This window comes from Mizuhopecten yessoensis, unplaced genomic scaffold (assembly GCF_002113885.1).
Source record: "Mizuhopecten yessoensis strain PY_sf001 unplaced genomic scaffold, ASM211388v2 scaffold3913, whole genome shotgun sequence".
Taxonomy (NCBI): domain Eukaryota; kingdom Metazoa; phylum Mollusca; class Bivalvia; order Pectinida; family Pectinidae; genus Mizuhopecten; species Mizuhopecten yessoensis.
Window position 1 is genome coordinate 55,410 of NW_018405282.1, and position 22,405 is coordinate 77,814.

Genomic DNA, 22,405 nt, shown 5'->3' on the forward strand with positions numbered 1-22,405 from the left:
TACCGTTTGATACTGTGTTAAGTGATGTGTTGCTAATGCCCAATTAACATGTGGTGCTTCAAATTGATGTTTCTGTGTTTAGATATGTGGTGCTTATGCCAAATGAACATGTGGTGCTTATTATAAATGGTATGTTTGCTGTTTGATACTGTGTTATGGGAGTGTGTTACTTAGCTAAAAAACCTTTGTTGTTTAAAATTGAACACGTTACTGTGTAAAGCAATATGGTGCTTAGGATATGGTCCCTTAGGCTGTTTGTTACTTTGTTATGGACATGGTGCTTAATGTGTAAAGATATGGCAATTTTTGTAAGGAAGTTGTGACAAAGTCCAAATCAAATTAATTTGTTTGTGGTAATTAGAATGAGCAGAAGAAGGAAGGTGTTGGAGGAAGGATGGAAACATTTAAAGTTGAGAGTAGGTATATTTATTGTAAATCACATATTATTAAATGCATGAAAATATCTGCTAATGTTCTATAGAATTCTGTTTGAGGAATATTCATTTAATATCCATTGAAGTTATAATGGTGCATCACTTGAGGCTTACCATGTAATGTGTGTTACACTAAAGGTGGAGAAGTTTGTGAAGAAACAGAATCCAGCGCCATCAATCACTGTCCTTTATATGAATGAGGGACGGGAAGGTGGAATACAGTTCTGTGGTGAATATTACATTCTCATATTATTGGCATCACTTATAGCATAATTTCTGTTTGCTTTGTTGAATGTTGAACATAACCCAATTGAACATATGATTAATTTGATATTACATGGCAAAATTAGTATAATTTTCCGTTATGAATTTCTTATGTACCCAAGATGTCACTCATTGCACTGCAGATTTACAAAAAGTCGCAGTACCTTTGATTGATGTTTTGTTGCCGCCCACCTGTCTCCTTCAAAACCATTGAAGAGAACCGGTAGTTTTACTTATGAAAGTTTGTCAACATATATATATCAGTAATGTGGTTTGTTTAATTATAAAAAAATGTCATTTCAAGTATACTTAGTGGTTAAATATTGTATATTATTTTTATAGTACAGTAGCGTGTAAGAATAAGTTGTTCAAGACACAGAAGATAATAAAAAGCAGTGTCATCGAGAAACAGAAGTAGTTACAGTACAGAATTGACACTGCTGTTCCTAGCTGTACATTCTTTGTTGACTATTGAATTCTGACAAGTTTATGGTTTTAAATCGTGAAAAGCAGACCAGGGACGGTACCATAATTTGGCCATGAAGATTAGTGCAGTAATACATGTCACAAAGTGGATGGATTAAGAGATGATGTGATTAAGTTTCTGTTCAATATTTGTTTCATAGACATAAATGCAGTAATGCACATTAAAATGTTTTGTACATTTTCCTGTAGTAAATGCACTAAAATGCATTTATTCCTCCTAAGGGATTTCAGGCTTATCGAAGCTTACAGCAGGGTGATTGTTTCTTTTCTTCCGTGTGTAAGATGGCATATGGTGGTGATGATGGCAGAGATGTGATAAGGCTTGGGTCAGCACTATTTAGCTTCCTACATGCAGAAAGCTATGTTGAACAGGTACTTTGTGAGTCTTTGCATGAGTTTATGGGATTTAATCATATAATCTGTCAAGAGAATATATTTAAAGGAGGATAATTGATAGATTTAATATTTACTGAAATTATTTCGTTTCTGTTGACATAGGAATCTAAGTGTATGCACATACATAAATATATATCGTTATTTAGTTATTCTAAAATGAATTATACAGAAATGTTACTATAGTAATGATTTAGTGGTATATTATACTGATTCAATGTGTATTTGTTTTTTATTGAGAAGCTTTGGACAAACACAAACATAGGTTTCCAAAACAATGAAACTTACTGATGGTGTTGAGCCTGAAGACATATGAGAATATAGGAGAACATGACTTTGTCCTATTTCAAAAACATGTCAATATAATTTCTCGTAAACATTCCATCACAAAATACAGTTTCATCATCATGTATATCATAGGATAACCTTTTTATTTAACAATTTAGTTCATAGCTCGAGGGGTTGATGCACAGCAATTCCTTCTGGAGGCATCGCGAGATAATGTAGTAAGAGGGCTTGAGCAGATGACAAATCAACGTGAACTCCTGAGACAGGTCCTACTATCTGAAGCTCAGCTAACAATGCGACCATCGACTTATTCTGGTAAGTGGGTTTTTTGGGTGTCCATAGAGTTGTACACTAAGTAAATATAGCAACATCATGTGTAGAAATTCAGCTTCAATTACTTGGTAAAATCTGTAATGTCATGTGAGTATTTGCTTTCAGATGTGATAACTGTTCATAAAACTCTTTCAAATAAAGTTTATGATAATAAAGTTAAATTTGCTGATATCTATTTCTATGTGATAAATGAAGGTGCAGTAAATTAGCAGCATGAGTTAAATGATAGTAACTGAAATGTTCATTGTTGTTTTTAAATATACGTTTCCTGCAAGTGCTATTCACAGCTCCAGAGATATATAAAGCAGTTCCAGGAATGCACCCCATCCACTCTAGCAAACCTTTACACCACAGTTGTAAAGCCATATCCTCAGTTATGGGCAGGTGAAGAGGAGCCCCTGTACATATTGTGGGTGACAACTGGGGACAGTAATGTACCTAACAATGTGGTACCTCTGGAAAGGATGGCAAGAGGTAAGTATGATTAATACACAACACAACATATGTCAGAGTTCAACAATGTATTGTACTAAAACCATTCACTTCATAATTATACCAGTAATGAAATATGTTTTAAGCACTGCACCTACATATCATGATTATAATGCATACTAAGTTTCAATGGTTTAAGTCAACAAATGTAGGAAATATGACAAGTGCAATCAATGAATGTGAAAATCTCCGATGGCAGCCATTGTAAAATGCTTATACTACAATTTTAATAACTTATTAAGATATAAATTATAAATGCTAAATTAATGCATTTGACACAGAAACAGATGATATTTTTGTGAGCTTGATTGAAATTCTAAAAGTTATGTGAATATACTTAGTTTTGATTAACAATTAAATCCAAAATAACTGAAAATTCAGTAAAAAATTAGTATTTCTAACACTCAATTGCTATTTTATCACATGTAGACCGATAATAAATACATACACCAAAATGAGAAGGGTATGGGATGTACATTTATGGACTTGGAAGCAATTAAAAACTTTAAAAAAAGTTTTGTCCAAAACATGGCAAAAACTTTAAAAAATGAAACAAACTATTTCCATATCATTTTGATGTAAGATCATTAGCTCACGGTAACAAGCATTAAGAAATGTAAGGCAACCGACATTGGCTGGTGTGTTTGTGATATAACTTCCACATTGATCCCATGTTATCGTTGTGGAATTAAGTCAAATCCAGAATGCTATGGTATTGCAAGGCAATTCTACACTGAGCAGGGGAAGAAAACCTACATCTGTTGTGGGGATGTTTCCACAATACCAAAGGTCGTGTAAGTATACACTCATTACATGACATGTACATCATCTGTCTAACCAATCAAATGGAGCTCGGTTGTCTAGTTATTCCTTTGGTGTGAAAGTTGACATTTAAAATAAATTTCACAGGCATGAGTTATTCTTACTAGGTGTATGTAAAATTCACAATATTTAATTCAAACCAAGTTGTGACTATATATTTTCACCAGTGAATTTCATAAAAAGTCACATTTTCCAAGAATTAAATTGATATGTAATGGGCAAAGCAGCAAAGCTCACACACATGACAGAATTCTTACATCACAATAACTTTTATGTATATTGCAAAATGTGTGAAAGATCAAAACATAGTATTCCTCTTGTAAACTTACACAGGATAGCAATGTTTGCTTTTTTAAACTTGCATAGAACTACAATTTCCTGAAGGGATTAATGGAACATGTACAATAGTTATTGTAATCTGTTGAAGTATGGCTGTCTATATATATTTCAACTGTATCCATTTACAGAATCAGCGAGCACAGTGGTGTAGCGATTCACCTTGCCGATCTAGTAAGTCTTCAACCAGGAAGGTGGTTCTCACCAACTGGGTTATTGACTACTTCATAGCGTGAGTAATCAATTAGTATAAAGAGTTACTTTTTGTGAGGTTGCTGTGTGGTTACCAGTCCATAAACATGATAAATACCTGTTAACCTAAATGAAGTTGAGGTCAACAAAAAAGGTGGTGTATTTTCACACTTAATATTGCAAATCGTTCCGGGTACACTTTGAGACAAAATATCTAGTACTGGAAATAAACAAAGGTCAATAACTTTTGCAAAAACAGATGAATCAAATTTCTTTTCGGGGAGACAAAATTTCATATCATGTTTTATAAAGCCTACCAAGTTTCGAAGAAATTGAGTGAAAAATGTAGGAGGAGATTGCCAGACAAACGAAAGTTTACGCCCAACAGAAAGACGGACAGACAGACGGACGGAAGGACGCCTCGACCGTCCGCCCTGCCGGACAGACACCAACATATCATAATACTCCCGTCAATTTGACGGGCGTATAAAAATGATTGCCTACCTGACTGAAGTAGTGTTTTAAAAGAAAAGTTAACGAATGGCTAATGGCACAAACACTAGCAATAGGTCTTCTTGACTCTCCAGGTCAGATGTCCTAAAAAGTCAGATAGAGGATGGCTGAAAGTATGGATGGCATGCAACTAACCACTTACCACAAAATAAACTCATTTGCTATTAGGACAAAAGCTATATTTCAAGGGTACAGAAGATGAAACAAAATTTTCTTTTGTTTCTACCTTTCTGTAATGCTGCAAATTATTTTTTAACTCTGCATGCAAACCTGACTGATCAAGATCATATTTGGTAGCCACTTTTTGCGCAGTGAAAACAGTGAAGTTCAAGAAAAGCCAAACAGCAACAATTATTTCATTTGCTAGGATCTCCTTTTCTGGAACCCATAACTGCAGCCACTCACTTGATAAAAGCAAGCAGTCAGATTCTGGGTCATACAAACAAACACATATTTGGTCAGACGTAACTCCAATAGTTGGAATTAAGAAATGTAACAGGGCACTTCCATCTCTGTTTAGTTGAGCAAATCCATTAGTTATAGCTTCAGCCAAGATTTGCTCCAAAACTTTGGATTCCAAAATATTGTCCTGTTTCTTATTGGCTTCCACTTCAACACAAATATCACAATTCCCATCAGTTTCCAACTTTCTTTGTTTGCTTTCAGGTTCAGCATCTGCATCATTATCTTCAACCTCTTCAGTGCTCTCAGTTTCTTCATTCCCTAGTGTCACAGCAATTGTGTGGTTCAACATGATATCTACTCTGCCATGCCATGTTCTTGATGAGCCTGTTCATAAAAAAATTCAAAGAAAACTGTACAAAGGGTTCAACTGAGTAACAAGAGGTAACAAATGGCCCTGATTTTGTATGTTAAGACAGTTTCCATAAATTAAACTTGGAAACCCAACTTCCAATGCATACAAACACAACCACATAAAATAACCCAGGGTTGAATGCTTATTAAACTGAGGATTTTATTTTTTTACACAAGTGACCTTTAATTTTGGTCAAGGTCATTCATTTGCAGCATGATATAGCCCAAATTTCAGTACCCTGGACCTTTCAGTAATTGAGAAGAAGTTGTTTGAAGATTATAACATGTTTGACCCCTGTGACCTTGAAAGTGGGCCAAGGTCATTCATATGAACAACCTGGTAGCCCTATTTCATCCAAGCATGCTAAATGACCTATATTAGTACCCTAGTCCTTTTGATTATAAATTGAGAGGAAGTTATGAAGATTTTAACACTTTTAATCCATGTGACCTCACAAGAGAGTTGAGATCATTCATTTGAAACAAGACATTGTAAGCAATACAAATCCTCTCGTGTGTACCCGCTGAATTATCCTGCAATAATAAACCCTGAATTATTCTCATACTTGACCATTGTAAGATATGACAGGACTCTACATTGAACATTTCTGTTGGACATGTACAAGGCTCGTATGCCGTAATGTACACTGTATATATATTACTGTAATTCTTTCATCTCTATAATTAAGATTATGTACAAATTTACAATGTGTGTAACACAGTATACAGTGACTGTTAAACTGTCAAGAATGGGTTTGGTTCCTCGGTAACTGAACAGGTAAATAACATTATTTGATGAGTGACCAGAGTTTTACCTGGCCTTTGCCTGACACATAGAGCTGAGTGATATGTGATACTGTATGACCGTTATGAAAACACAACTGGACGTTTCATATTTGTTATTTGCATTTGTTTTGGTCTATAGCTCCACTTCACCTGGTTTTCACACTTTGGCGAGTTACGTAAGTGCCCCTGGCGGGGAAAAACTACGGTCCAGGTACAAAGTGGCTATGTTTACCTGTGTTGCCGTGACTGCGTGTGTAGATTAATTCGTTTGAAAAAAAAACCATTTTTAAATTTAAGTAAGTATAGACAGAAAGATAAGATTACAGTGTAGCTTGAATGTAGAAACATGGTAGAAAATCCAAGCTTATATGTTTAAACACGAAACCTTATATAATGTTTAGCTATTCCTCAATTTACACCAACCATGATTGTTATCGCTGAACGTTCGTTGATCGTCCGCACAAATGTGCGCAAACAATGATCGTCCAATTTTTTATCGTTCGCACTTTGTGCACACACTGTGCACACATTGTGGGATCGCACAACGTTACACGATGTGCGGTGTGCGCATGATGTGTGCACAGTGTGTGAACGATAAAAAATTGGACGATAATTGTTTGCGCACATTTGTTTTGATTTAAGATATTTCCATTGCAATGAAAACTTGCTGTATTAGTAATAGTTTTCTTACTGATCTACACTCAATTATGTTTCATTTGACAGCTGGAAGGCAACTTTTCTGTTTGGTGGATGAGGCTGAAAACTCTGGGATAGGGAAGGGAGCTAACTCTGTTGTCAGCATGGTCCATCACTATTTTCAGCATCATGGACATGGAGAAAAGATTGCCAACGTCCATTTTGATAAATGTAGTGGACAGAATAAGAACAACATTGTGTTGTGGTATGCCCTTTGGAGGGTCTTAGTTGGTAAGTACCGAGTACACAAGTCGTTAGTTACAGTGTGTCACATATATTGTACTGGCTTTAGTTTAACCTGGATTCCTGCAGTCAAATCTTGTTATATGCCGTAGGGAGACATAGAGCTGGAGCCTTTCATGGCATTATTTCCCACCATATTTGTTCCGATGTGTACAGTTGCATGTGCTGTATACATCTCACTTTTGGATATAAGATTATAAAGAGACTTAATTTGATATTTTATTTAGATTTTAAAAAGCATTGCAAATAATTGTTTACAATGATTTATTTTTATGCCGATAGCAGCTTTGTCTTAATTAGGCAAATAACTTTGATATATTGATACTGTCATCTGCTCTGTGGTTGAGACATTTTTTAATTTTCTTTCTCAGTTCGACATTGAATATAAAGTGTTTTATGTCTATTTTTACATTTTTCAGCTCTGCATATTGTCGTCCAATACTCCATGATGATCGCTGGTCATACAAAGTTTGATCCTGACTGGCATTTTGGAGTGTGGAAATTGTGCTGGAGATCCAGTAATGTTGAAACTTTAGAGGAAGTTGCCCCGGCAGTAACAAACTCATCACGAAATGGACATAACATTCCACAGTTGGTAAAAGATCAGGACAAACCAGTTATGTTTAGAGACTGGAAGTCATACCTAAAGCAGTACTTCAGGCCATTGAAGAACCTAACTAAATATCACTATTTTCTTCTTGACTCTACTAAACCACGGACAGTGTTATGCAAGGAACTTAATGATTCTCCCACACAGTGTCTGTCAACCTGCTGAAGAGAAAGGACTTCCTTTCCCTCTGTGGATGATGAACCAGAAGAAATGGTGTCAGCAGGACTAGATCCATCAAGACAGTGGTATATATATGACAACATTAGGGAATTTTGTAAGACAGAAACCTCACAGAACAGTCCATGTCCTAAACCCACTGTGCCTAAATCAGAAGTGGACATAGTAGAAGAAAATGACAAAGTACCAAATCTTCCATGCAAACGAAAAGGTTTACTGTTGAGATGATGTTTCCTCGCTTAGTTGTGTACATGATCTGGATGCAAGCAGCATTTATGTCCTAAAGTTTGACAACCAAAAAAATGCTTGAATATAGGTTTTGTTGACTTGTTAGGAACTGTTCAGTATATACTAGACACTTTTGAATTAATTTTGATGTTGGCAGTTGATATGTGTCAGACAATTCAAAACAAGAGGTCCAGAGGGCCTGTATCGCTCACCTGAAAATGTTTAAAATAATTGGCATGAAGTAAAGGTATAGCACTCCATGGTAGGTGCTGTAAGTACATATAAAATTTCAGAAAGATCCATCCAGTACTGCAGAGAACAAACTTCAAACAGAGCCCCACCCCTATGCCCCTAGGGGGGTCATACCCACCAATTATAAAAAAGTTGAGACCCCTTGGCCCAAGGATGCTCCAGACTAAATAAGGATAAAATCCTTCAATCCCTATGGTAGAAGAATGATTTTAAAGGTTTTACCTCTATTTCCCCTATTGGGCCCCACCTCTCTGCCGCCAGGGGGGTTAGACAGACCATTTATACAAAATTGGTTCCCCTTCACCCAAGGATGCTTCATACCAAAATTGGACAAAATCCTGTCATTTGTACAGAAGAAGGCATTTGAAGAATTTGCTGTTTCCCCTATTGGGCCCCTTCCCTTCTGCCCCCAGGAGGGCCACACTCACTGTTTATACGAAATTGAGTCCCTTTTGCCAAAGGATGCTCAACACTAAATTAGGATAAAATCCCTTAATCCCTATGGTAGAAGTATTATAAAGGTTTTACTTCTATTTCCCCTATTGGGCCCCGCACCTCAGGCCCCTGGGAGGCCAGACCCATGGTTTATACAAAATTGGTTCCCCTTCACCTAAGGATGCTTCAGACAAAATATGGAACAAATCCTTCATTCCTACAGAAGAAGAAGAAGGATATTAAAGAACTTGCTATATTTCCCCTATTTGGCCCCGCCCCTCAACCCCCAGAAGGGCCAGACCCACTGTTTATACAAAATTGGTTCCCCTTTACCCAAGGATGCTCCACACCAAATATGGACCAAATCCTTTCATTCCTTCAGAAGAAGAAGGATTTTAAAGAATAATTTACTATGTTTCCCCTATTGGGCCCCGCCACTCAGGCCCCTAGCGAGCTACACCCACGGTTTATACAAAATTGGTTCCCCTTCACCAAAGTATGGTCCTGACCAAATATGGAACAAATCCTTTCATTCCTACAGAAGAAGAAGGATTTTAAAGAATAATTTACTATGTTTCCCCTATGGGGCCCCGCCACTCAGGCCCTTAGCGAGCTACACCCACGGTTTATACAAAATTGGTTGCCCTTCACCCAAGGATGGTTCTGACCAAATATGGAACAAATCCTTTCATTCCTACAGAAGAAGAAGGATTTTAAAGGATTTGCTATATTCCCCCTATTGGGCCCCACCCCTCAGCCCCCTGGGGGACCAGACCCACCATTTATACAAAATTGAGTCCTCTTGACCCAAGGATGCCACAGACTAAATTAGGATAAAATCCCTTAATCCCTACGATAGAAGAAGGATTTTAAAGGTTTTACCTCTATTTCCCCTTTTGGGCCCCACCCATCTTCCCAGAGGGTGGCCACACCCACCATTTATACAAAATTGAGTCCCCTTGGCCTTAGGATGCTCCATAATAAATTTAGTCAAAATCTGCTTAGCCGTTCAGGACAAGTAGCGTTTTAAAGGAAAAGTTGACGTACATAAGTACGGACGGAAGACGGACAGACGGCGGACGCTGCAGTATGGCAAAAGCTTACCATGGTCCTTCGGACCAGGTGAGCTAAAAATTGTTTTTGGGTATTACATCTCACTGTACCCCTACTTCATATTTGGCATGTTTGATTATCTCCCTTCGTTTTATGAAGCTTAACTTACAAATTCTTACTTTATTTTACCCTGACGAGAGTTACAAGGTTATTGATGAAGCACAGATATTAATTTAAGGCAATAGGATTGTGTCGCCATTTCTCAGTAGAATTTTGAAGTTATATTGCTTTGAAGTAAAGAATTTTTTCTGTGACCAAAAAAATATAGGTTGTCATAATTTTAAGGAATTTAAATGGAAATTTATGTAAAAAGAAGTGACTTTTGAAAAAAAACATGCAAGACACAATTTCTTGCAAAATAATGTCAATAAAAATTATACTGCCATAGATTAGTACTGCATTAATGTATATCAATTTAATAAATGCTGAAATTATGTCAAATGAATTATCCATAATCGATTAAAAATTGACATTTTATAATAAAATCATATGCACATTGAACATTGAGTTCCTGAAGTACAGAAAAATGGATACATGTGACTCATTGATAAAAACAAGAGGCCCATGGGCCTTAACGGTCACCTGAGTCCTACAGTATTTATTTTTGTTGTTGAAATATGTACCAATTTGAGTAAAAAATAGTTAAGTATAACGTTAACTTAACTTTGTCAGGACCATGAGCTGATCATTTCTAGACTGATTTTCAGTTAGATCGGCCTATTAGAACTTGTTTTTAAGTTTGAAATAGGTATTTACAAAATAGCGGCCATGGCAGCCAAATTGTATTTCTGATTGACCGGAAAAATAACAATACTTTGTCAGGACCATGAGTCAATCATTCCTACAAAGTTTCAGTTCAATCAGCATAGCAGAACTTGACTTTAAGTTTGAAATAGTTTTTCAAAATGGCGTCCGTGGCTGCCATATTGGGTTTCTGATTATCCCGAAAAATAACAACACTTTGTCAGAACCATGAGTCGATCATTCCTAGAAAGTTTCAGTTCAATCGCCCTAGCAGAACTTGACTTCAAGTTTGAAATAGTTTTTCAAAATGGCGGCCATGGTGGCCATATTGGATTTCTGATTGACTGAAAAATAACAACACTTTGTCAGGACCATAAGTCGATCATTCCTACCAACTTTCAGTTCAATCGGCCCGGCAGAACTTGACTTTAAGTTTGAAAAAGCCTTTCAAAATGGCGACCGTGGCGGCCATATCGTATTTCTGATCGACCCAAAAAATAACAACACTTTGTCAGAACCATGAGTCGATCATTCCTACCAAGTTTCAGTTCAATCGGCTTAGCAGAACTTGACTTTAAAGTTTGAAATAGTTTTTCAAAATGGTGGCCGTGGCGGCTATATAGGATTTCTGATTGACTGAAAAATAACAACACTTTGTCAGGACCATGAGTCGATCATTCCTACCAACTTTCAGTTCAATCGGCCCAATAGAACTTGACTTTTAAGTTTGAAATGTAAAATGTTAACGGACGACGGACGACGACAGACGAAGACGGATAGCAATAGGTCACTTGAGCTAAAGCTCAGGTGACCTAAAAACTGAATTAAAGCCTGCATTGCTTTGAAAAAATACTGAGAGAAAACACTGTTCTGTCAATAATAGACATACAATATTCATCAGTTTAATATTAAACATTAGAATATGCGGAAATTGTGATACTGTCTCCCTACATTGGATTTTCAACTAGGGATGTACTTCCTACTTCCGTTTATCAATACACTCCTATGACCTTAATGATAGTTTATTACACAACCATAATATGTACATGATCGTTAATGATTTCGAAAAATTGCCCCCCACCCCCGGTACCCGGTAAATATATCTCCTTCCTTAGTAATACCTTACATGTAAGTATTTGCTGAATGTATTGTACTGTTCTTAGTTACATGTACTTTGTCATGTACTTTAAGCCCATTCCTCTCATTTGGTAAATTTATATTTAGCATATTAAAGAGAATTAAAATTCCGATCACAATCATTGATACATGGATTATCTCCCTTTATGGTATAAAATGTATGTAAATGTGTGTTGTAAGGGTGTATGCATCATGTTTTGAAAATAAACTGTTTTTGTTAGTTCAAATAGTTGATTGACTTTTAGTTTAAGAGATGTAAATATATTGATGCTATAATTGAGTGTGATGTTGAATACAGTCACGTATAATGTCATAATTTGACTTTTTTTTTTTTTTTTAATGACATGGTATATCAAGTGAATTTTCTCCGTAATGAAAACACATAGACCACTAATATTTCGGATTTATACATTTCACAATATAGGCTTTCAGAAAATGTATTGAACTCAATTATGATTTTCCTCATCTGGCACCATTTTCACAGTCACAGTCACATATATGGTTATAGGGTGGAAATCTCAACTGTTTCAAAGAAATAACCATTTGCTCCTTTTTGGCCACGACCCTCTCGCCCACAGGGCTGAGACCCACCATTTATACAAAATGATTTACCCTTCAAAAAAAGATGCTTCAGACCAAATATGGAAAAAAATCCTATCATTCCTACAGAAGAAGATGGATTTTGAAGATTTTTCTATATTTCCCCTATTAGGCCCCACCTCTCCAGCCCCTGGGGGCCAGATCCACAGTTTATTCAAAATTGAATCCCCTCACCCAAGGATGCTGCAGACCAAATATGTACCAAATCCTTTCATTCCTACAGAAGAAGAAGGATTTTAAAGAATTTGCTATATTTCCCCTATTGGGCCCAACCCCTCCGCCCCCTGGGGGGTCAGACCCACGGTTTATACAAAATTGGTTCCCCTTCACCCAAGGATGCTTCAGCCTGTTTTGGTAATGTTGAGGATATAATTCAATGAAAAAGAGAATCCTACAATTTCTTAAGAACACATCACAGTTAATGTTGTTCTACATTATTTAAGTACCTGAAAGATAACCCTTTTGTTATCTAGTCTTTATTTCCAAGTTCATAATGTTGTATGTGCTCAACACACCATGAACGTGAAAGTACACAACACCTTCTGCGTTATTACAACTCTTTCTGGTAACTCGCTGGCTTAGTTAGGTCACATGACTCGTAAAGTGCAACCTCTAAATCTTATTTTTCAAAGTATAATTTTTTATCAACAGAAAAAATACACCAATAATCACCTGAAAAAATGTGTGCATCTGATTGATTTTAACATTCCTCTTCAAAATCATCGGTTTATTATTGGGGAAAGGTAAAAATATGGCATTTTCAGCTAAACAATCAATCTTTTTGTCAATTTTTCTCGGAAAATCATTCAGGTGCATAGCAAAATCTACATATATGAGCTAATTCCCTATCCCAAAAGCCTCGTATCAACTGTTATTTTGGATACAAGGTTGCACTTTTGGGAAAATAGCTATCGATGTTAATGTTCATGTCTTGATATTGAAACTCTTCAGTGTTTTTAGTATCGAAAGACGGCATACAAATGAACAAACATTGATACACAGATTGGACGGATTGTAATTAATGAATTTTTTGCTGATTATTTCCAAAGACACAATGCATCGTGTAGCATGTTTCGAGCTTCACATTGAAGTTCCTGCCTTCGGGCCAGGTGAGCTAAAAAGAAGGATTTAAAAGAATTTGCTATATTTCCCTTACATGACCTGCTACTAAAGCCCCTGGGGCGGGGNGGGGGGGGGGAGAACAGAGCCATCGTTCAAGGATACTCCCTATCAAATATGGACCAAAATCTATCATTCCTACAGAAGAAGGATTATAAAGAAGAATTTGCTTTATTTCCCCTATTGGGCAACTCCCCTCCAGTCACATCCTCCATTTATACATTGGATCTCCTTTGCCCATTAATGCTCAAGACTGAATTTGATCAAGATGAAATCAGTAGTTCTGGACTAGTAGGGATTTATTTTTAGGATTTACCACTATTTTCCCTATAATAAGCTCTGCCCCTACATCACCTGGGGTGCCACACGCTCCATTTATACAACATTTAATCTCCTTTGGGCAATAACTCTGAAGACAAATTTCATCAAAATGCATTCAGTCGTTCAGGACAAGTAGCAATTTAAAGGATTCACCACTATTTCCCTTATTGGGCCCCGTCCTTCGGACAAGATGAGCTAATATCTACTGTAAAATACCAAAGCAATATGCATTCAATCACTGCAATATCAATCTTAGACATCAAATGATTATGCCGAACAGTAGGGGTGTGTGCATGTGTGTGTGTGTGTTAAGATCTTACCTACTGATGTATTTCCACCATAAATCGTAGCCTTACAGCCACAGCAACATTCTTTTGGAAGCTGCTTTGCATATTTATCGACTTCATACTTCTTGCCTGGGACCAACTGCGAAAACAGGTGATGGGCCAATCCAACCATAACTTGTGTCTCCTTACTTCCACTTAATGAAGTGCCTTTGGCAAGTTTCCAGATTGCCTCTTCATGTTTACTTCGCTCTAAGAAAACATGTGTACAATTTCAGTCATAATTATACACTACTAGAAATTGTTGTCTAACAATTTGACAGATTTTTTACCAACATTAAACACAAGACCTAAAGGCTTTATGTATATTCAAAACTAGTGTAAAAGATTTCATGCAAATTCTGTGTTTTTAGTCCCAAATATAGCCACAATCGAGGATACTACGTGTCAACAAAGTTGGATGAGGGGAAATAAGTTTTAATGTATGTTGTAAGAGGTAATTTCCTCTAGTCCATCAAGAGTATGCAGTATTATTCTACACAAACCAAGCAGAGCTAGTGTACATATGCATGGTATTAAGTGCAGAAAACAGTTTGGAATGGTCAGTGATAAAGCTGGTCACTGATTATGGTTTTAATTTTTTTTTCTTTTTTTCTATGAGTTATTTATCTTAAACAGATATTTTTAACAATAAAATCTACGAGTTATTTATCTTACACAGATATTTTTTAACAATAAAATAGCATGTACCCTATCACCTAAAAATAAGTAATGTTTACAGAAGTCATTTAAATATTTCACCTTATTTTACCCCTGTTACCTTGAATGTGGGTCAATGTCATTCATTTGAACTTGGTAGCCCTTCACCCCAGCATGCTAGCTACAGGCCCAATATTTGGTCTCCCGGCCTCTTGGTTATAGAGCAGAAGTCATTAAAAGTTTTTAGCCTATTTGACCCGTGACCTTGATTGTCGGTCAAGGTCATTCATTTGAACAAAATTGGTAGCCCTTCACCCCAGCATGCTACAGCTGCCTTCAGGGAGGAGAGTTAAAAATAAATTTGCCCCCCCCCCCCCCCCCCCAAACCGGATTTTGAAAAAAATATGGATGGAAATCTAGTATGTCATAAATTTATTCTGGCCTATCTTGTTTTCTTTATTGACCAAGGAAAACCTACATATTAAGTTTCAGAAAGACCCATCCAGTACCTCTCAAGAAATAGTGATAACAAACTTCAACTTTCAAAACCAAGATGGCTACTTGGTGGCCATGTTGTTTTCCCAATCAGACTCAAAATTGAAGGGGCACAACATGTACTATGGACCATGGGGAATCTACATGTCAAGTTTCAGAAAGATCCATCCAGGATTTTTCAAGAAATGGCAATAACAAACTATAACTGTTATTACCTGATGACTATATCTCATAGGTCAGTGTCAAATCATGCGCACAGGTGTTGGGTGGGTCATGATCAGCACATCATGAATTATAATTACTGTTCTGTCATATTAATGGAAAATATGAAATTGTCACATGATAAATGTGGAAAGTGTAGAATCATATTTTGAATGATCATTACAAATCAATTAAATTCAACTATAACCTAATGAAGGTTGACAAACCCCTGAAATTGCGAAATTCAGGACTTGTCGCTTACTTTTACATCAGCATTTTAAGATGGAGTAAAGACGCTTCATGATACTTGATGCTCCTTGTACAAAATGTATGTGTCAAACTGTCAATAACTTACATAAAAATCATCATAACTTAGTCAGGTTTTCATATAATTATGATATCAAACTAAACCTTTGCACATTGTGATGGGGAAAATAATATGTTAACTACAAATTTTAACATGTCTTTACGTAAAACTTGGTATTAAAGAAATAATACTTAAGTTGTATATAATTAATTTCATATTAATAACATATCTTCTGATGTTGCAAACTTTGCCTAGTGCGCCTTTAAAGGTATTATCTGAAGATGCTTATTGTCGCTTGTATTGTATCTGTACAACAGGTTAGGAACTTTCTTGAGTTTTCGAGACACTCGGAAATGCAAACAGTCCCGCTTTACAGAGACAAAATTGAGGGATTTTCTGAAACGGACGTAAACATAAACTGTTCTTAAAAAAATATCTAAAAATGTGTGAGAGTTCCCAACCTGTACAATATGCATGTTGACACTTTTTACATACATTAACGGTTGACTCGTTTACAAGGTAAATTGGTGAGGCCACCATTTGATTCTGTGATAAATGTACATATCGTAATCCTACCTTCGCTGATTTAGCATATTATTCAGCGAAGGTAGGATTACGATATGTACATTTATCACAGAATCAAATGTACATATCGTAATCCTCCCTTCGCTGATTTAGCATATTATTCAGGTTAGATACGTTGATCTGTCGGCGTTAACCATTTGTGTTATGTCTCCGTAATTCGAACGCTTAGAAGACAAATAGTTTTCGAGGTACAATCAAAACGTACAGGGGATTATACCTCACTCACCGCTAGGTGTCGCTAGGATAGCAAGAGGGTATAAATAGGCAGAATCCAGCGGCAATCGGGCCAGTTCTGTTCTGATCTCGGCGTGTGCACAGCAGTGACAGATCGCAAGTATCTAATATATGCGAGACCGGCTTTGTTTTGGAAAGATAGAAGTGACTGAACAAGTCTTGCCTTGATCCACACACTGCATGGAAGATATGTTAAATAAACGATTGAGTGTTGTAGCGAGATACCATTAGACAGAAGGTGTCACGGGCATAGGCTGTGCAGTGCTAGTCGTGACTAGGGATAGTCGTTGGTGCTAGCCGTGACTAGGGGTAGTCGCGACCAGGCTAGTCGGGACTAGGTATAGTCGTTAGAGCTAGTCGTGACTAGGGATAGTCGTTGGTGCTAGCCGTGACTAGGGGTAGTCGCGGCTAGGGAAGTCGTCACTAGGTATAGTCGTTAGAGCTAGTCGTGACTAGGGGTAGTCGTGGTCATTAGAGAGTGCAGTAGCTGTATACTAGTATAAGGTGTGTTATACTGATACAAAGCAGATAGCTTTGGTATTAGTTCTATAGTCGTGCAGTATTTGTTCTGTTCATATCATGTATTACGCATTAGGTAATAGGTATGCTGGTTACAAGGTAGGAACACATATTTGTATATATTTGCAACTGTAGTATAGTTATAATTAAGCTTACAGCACAGGGATCCTTAGAAGTGACTAGGGTACGGACCCCGGAACGACTTACAATTCCACGATATATTGAATCAGTATTAAAAGACTTTGTCATTAACTAACAGCTGACTAAGGGGAGTTTAAGCATATTACAGTTCAAGTTTTTAATTGATATACTACCTCGCAGAAATTCAAACAATGCCAAGAATGATTGACGACAAGCAGTCGAGTTTTTCCTGATTGCATCTACTCCATCCGCCAGAAATTCTTTGAAAATATCTAAAGTTAGTATATCCTTCAAGTAAAGACCCCCGCACTCGGGATATCCTTCGATATAGTTTTTACCATATGCCTCGGCATGTTCATAGTTTAGTCGAAGATAGACCGATGCGTCGCTGAATGATTTCCCTTCAATGGCATTACTACTTTGTATAACTATGTTTAGAAATGCAGGTAAGAGAAATCCGGAATCGGAAATAATATTTTTGAAAACACTTCTGACTAAGTTTTCTTCTTTTGATCCACCGTAGTCCTTGAGATCATACTGGTTTGTCGTCATTTCAGAAATACATTAGAATGTCCAAGATTCATTGGCGTTAACTATGCCGTACACGTTTAAAGTTTCTGGTTACATATGTACAAATACCGTCGACTGACACCGGGGAGCCTACAAAATGTTCCTGTTCCGGTAAGACGATTTACAGGAACGGCACAGGATCGGGCAGGAACAGAGCAGAGTCGGACCGTTTTAGCGATGCTTATGTGTTAATTTTGATTGCAAATGGGTATATTTAATACATTATGACATATTTTTAATTAAATTATATGAATTATTGTTTTTTCCCCCACATAAAACTCAGTAAGAGTCCGGCAAACGGCAGCTGTGCATGGTCTAGGAGTTAATCAGTAGCCGCAGAGTTGCGTATTTTTTTAACCGGAAATGAAGTATGTGAAAGTGAAAGTAGAAGTTCAGTGTCAACAAATATACGACTAGTTGTAGCGGGAATTACATTATTTAAAAAAGAAATAGGAGATATATAGGGGTAAGTGGTGGAGAAAGGGTTATTGCTATGTATTTCACAACGGAAGGAAAATAATTCCTGCATGGGTAACTTAACGATCAGAATTTAATTTGATTTTGTTGAAAAATGATTGAGTTATCGTGAATTCAATTCATACGAAGCTATACGCCGTGCCACATATGTGTACGTAGGGTAGGGCTTCGCATAGGCAGAGACGTGTATGTATTATACGTCTCTGGCATAGGTGAACACAGTTAGAATAAATTGCTATATATAAACATTGATACCCCTTTAATCAGCTGTGTCAAGAATAACATTATTGTATTTATTGAACAATTTAGATTTTAACTGTTACCGATTAAGAATAATTACGATTAACAATGAGTTTAATTATCTTTATATTTTTTTTATTATAACTAATATAGTGGGAGGGCATGCGTAATTTTTCGAGTTTCTCATGACTTTTTGAGTAAGATGGTGGCCCTGAAAAGGGCCGTTTAAGCAGGCGACTAGCGCAGTCTTTGACAGAACAACGCTAGTCGAACCTTTCTGTACACGACACATACAGGAAAATGTTTCGAGACATTTGTCAGTTAAAATTGGCGTGACTGATAAAGACAAGGCCCCGATCATGTCATCAATCTTTGGTGAAGATGGTGATACAATAAAAGAATTCAATACCATTGCACAAAAGATTGACGAGTCGTATAGAACACGTTTAAGAAGATATTGGTCAGTAAAGATTTTACCAACGATTAAGCGCAGGGTGATTGAATCGAGATTGCGCAATTCCGAAAGGTTGCGAATCGATGAATCACATCATCAAACTTCTAGGGGACTGGAAAAGTATGTGTGAGAGAAAACATACTTTTTAACATCTACGAATGGTATGTTAACAATACCTAAAACCGCAGCAATCACAAAAAAACAGGGACGCGAAAACGTGTTCACGCGAATCGCACTGAAACGCACGGTCCTGTTAAACAACAAAAGTTGTAACTTAGTTCCCTGATGACAATTACGCTAAATGAAGAACTTTTTTACGCTTTAACAACGCTTGTGTGCCTGCAGAACGGGATTCAAGATGTGAAAATTATTGACATTTGATTTCTTTACGAGTTTGAACAGAGAAACTGTTATTCTTACGTATACAGACAAAATGTATTTGATTATATGAAATACCGATATTTACACCTGTGTGCCAGTTATTTCATAAGAAGTTTAAAACGATTGTATTTTTCAGCTTTACCTTTACAGCAATAACCATTAAATTTTAGTGTAGTCTTCATTTAAACTTATAGGTACTTAGGGATTTTTTTTAAACACCAACATTAAATCGATCAGTCACACGAACATATAACGGACCATGAGTAGAACCACGTCCATGTCCACGCATGTGGCTGAGAGTTCCACAATGTAATCCGGTCTTAACTTGATCATGTTTTCAAATATCGAGCTGAAATTTGGAATATATATCAATAAAAGTCTAACTAATAACATATCCTCTGATGTCGCTTACTTTAGCGAGTATTTTTAACGACATTATCTGGCGACGCTTTCTTCACTTTACACACATGTGCTACGCCGCGATCGTAAAACTTCAATTCATCATAACTCGGTCAATTTTTCAAATATTAAATTGAAATTTGGTACAGAGTTGTATTATTGTCATATTAACAACATATCTTCTGATGTCGCTTACTTTATTCAGTATTTTTGAAGACTTTGTCTGGCGACGCTTGTTGTCACTTGAAGACGCTTTTAAGTGAGACCCGAAGCCTTTGATAGCCGGTTCCTGAATTCAAACACTCAAAACAATGCTTGTAAAATTACTTATGGAAACTCTTTTTAACAATAAATGTATGTGGATTAAATGTTTATATTATCGCAGACATCATTACATCAATTTTCACAATAATTACAGATCCAATTCACAAGAATTTAAAATTACAAATTTACTTTAGGTTATGGACATTTATTTATTGTTTCAGATTGGTAATACACAAGTACTTACTTTCACAGACCCATCATCAGTGTCAATAATTACACCTGTATTTAATATTACAGACAGGTTATGAATTTTTAATCATTGCTTCAGACTGGTTATAAATTTGTGTTAACTTTCACAGACATGTAACAGAAAAATGTACATTGTTTAAAACTGCATGAATATACATGTGGATTTAATTATATTTATTATCACCGACATGTTAGGAAAACTTATCACTTGTTTCAAACTGGCTATAAAACTTGTATTACTATCACAAGTTAGGTTATCAATTTTTAATTATTGTTTCAGGCTAGTCATAAACTTGTGTTAACTATCACAGACATGTAAGAAAAAAATATTGATTGCTTCACTTCTGACTGGTTATAAACTTATAACTATCTTAACTTTCACATACATTATGAGGAACTTTTATTAATTGTTTCAGACTGTTTACATACATAAACATTTACTTTCACAGAAAAAAGTAATATCACATGTATTATAGACAAGTGATTCACATTTCATCATCAGATTGGTTCTAGTTGTGTAGATTAATCTTTGTGTGACCAAAAAGGCACAAGCCAGATACATGCATGGTAACATCATGCACTTTATAAGTATTTAAATATATGAATTCATGGTAAAACATATTTATCAAATCAGAAATCTAACCTACCTGTCAGACTGTCAAAATAATAGAAACTGAAAAAAACCCATTGAGGCTAACTCGAGGAACTCCTCAGGTTCTTTTCAAAGTAATTCCACATCATGATTCAGCGGTCCCAGCACATCATTTGTTTGGTGCACATTAAGCAATACTATTTGGTCTAGGAAATATATATGATATATACTTATTTGATTAACAACATAATTCATATAGCAAAACATTAAAAATGTGTATAATCCTCAATTCCAGGTAAAGCACTATTAAGTATAGTTGAAGCCCTGAGATATATCCACCCTCTCATTGAAATTAAAATAATACCTATACCATTTTCTGTTAGTAATGTAACATGTATCACTATATTTCACCTATCTAAATAGTGTTGCAATTGTGTCAGAATACCTGTCAATATATACAGTGATAGGCAATCAATTATCAATCTGTCTTACTGTCAATAGTGATACATGTTGTATATTCCGGATTTAGGTCCGATTCCGGGTCCCTCCATATTGTGTACATGCGTAGTATCTGGTAATGGTGTTTACTGTGCGAGGTTGTTTGATGCCCATGGACCTTTTGTGTGACAAATACACAACATTGGCGGCGAGGTATGGAAAAATAACCACGCAAACCAATCAAGGAGGTAACGGAAAGGTATGACATCAATTTAAAATGAACTGATGAGGTAGAAATTGTGTATAAAGTCTGTCGTTTGAAACGGTCAATTCTGACCATGTGGTTGTGTACAGAAGAAGTTACTGTCTGTGAGGGAACTCAATTATCAAAATGCTGTAGACATCGCAATCGCCATGGAAACTGCCCCTCAAGATGCGGTCGAACTAGGAAGGCACAAATCGATGCCGGTTCATAAGGTACACGGCCAATTGCGCGACTATCAACCAGGTAAAAAGGGTACACATAATTATAAGTCAGCCCCAACCCCAAGAAAACCATGTTTTCGGTGTACCAAAACAAGTCATGACGAGTGGAACTGTTATTTAAAAAATGACAAGTGTTATGGATGTGGCGAAGTTGGGCACATTTTGAAGGCATGTTTGCAGGCGAAAAGTAAAAGGGGTAGGAATTTGAAGGTACATGCGCTTGACCACGGCGAGCACGACAATCATGACGATGAGTTAATCGCAAGCCTCGGTATTGACTCGTTAGGGCGGCGTCATTCTAGTGCCATCACAGTGACGCCCATGGTGAATGGTGCTGGGATGGACATGGAGCTGGACACTTGCTCTGCGGTATCGGTTATGTCAAGGAAAGACTTTGAAAAACATTTCGGTCGGAAGGAGCTCACTCCCACGTTGGTGAAACTATAAACCTACTCTGGAGAGGTAATTAACCCTCTAGGCGTGATAGACGTAAATGTCGGTATGAATCAGCAAAGGAGTAACCTCCCCTTGTACGTGATAGAGAAGGGGGTCCACCGTTA

At 36.6% G+C, this 22,405-nt stretch overlaps 1 protein-coding gene across 2 annotated transcripts; it reads right to left on the bottom strand.

Moving 5' to 3' along the window:
* Nucleotides 1-2,704: 2,704 nt before the first annotated feature.
* Nucleotides 2,705-18,003, bottom strand: LOC110448195. Of its 2 annotated transcripts, none has more exons than XM_021494318.1 (3): nt 17,469-18,003; nt 14,155-14,366; nt 2,705-5,342 (listed from the first exon to the last, which is right to left on the bottom strand). In XM_021494318.1, exons 1-3 carry the CDS (start codon nt 17,845-17,847, stop codon nt 5,313-5,315), a joined length of 621 nt encoding a protein of 206 aa, XP_021349993.1. In that variant the 5' UTR covers nt 17,848-18,003; the 3' UTR covers nt 2,705-5,312. The 2 variants fall into 2 exon arrangements, with proteins under 2 accessions (XP_021349993.1, XP_021349992.1); XM_021494317.1 differs by having other exon boundaries at nt 14,151-14,366; nt 17,469-18,002.
* Nucleotides 18,004-22,405: the final 4,402 nt, after the last annotated feature.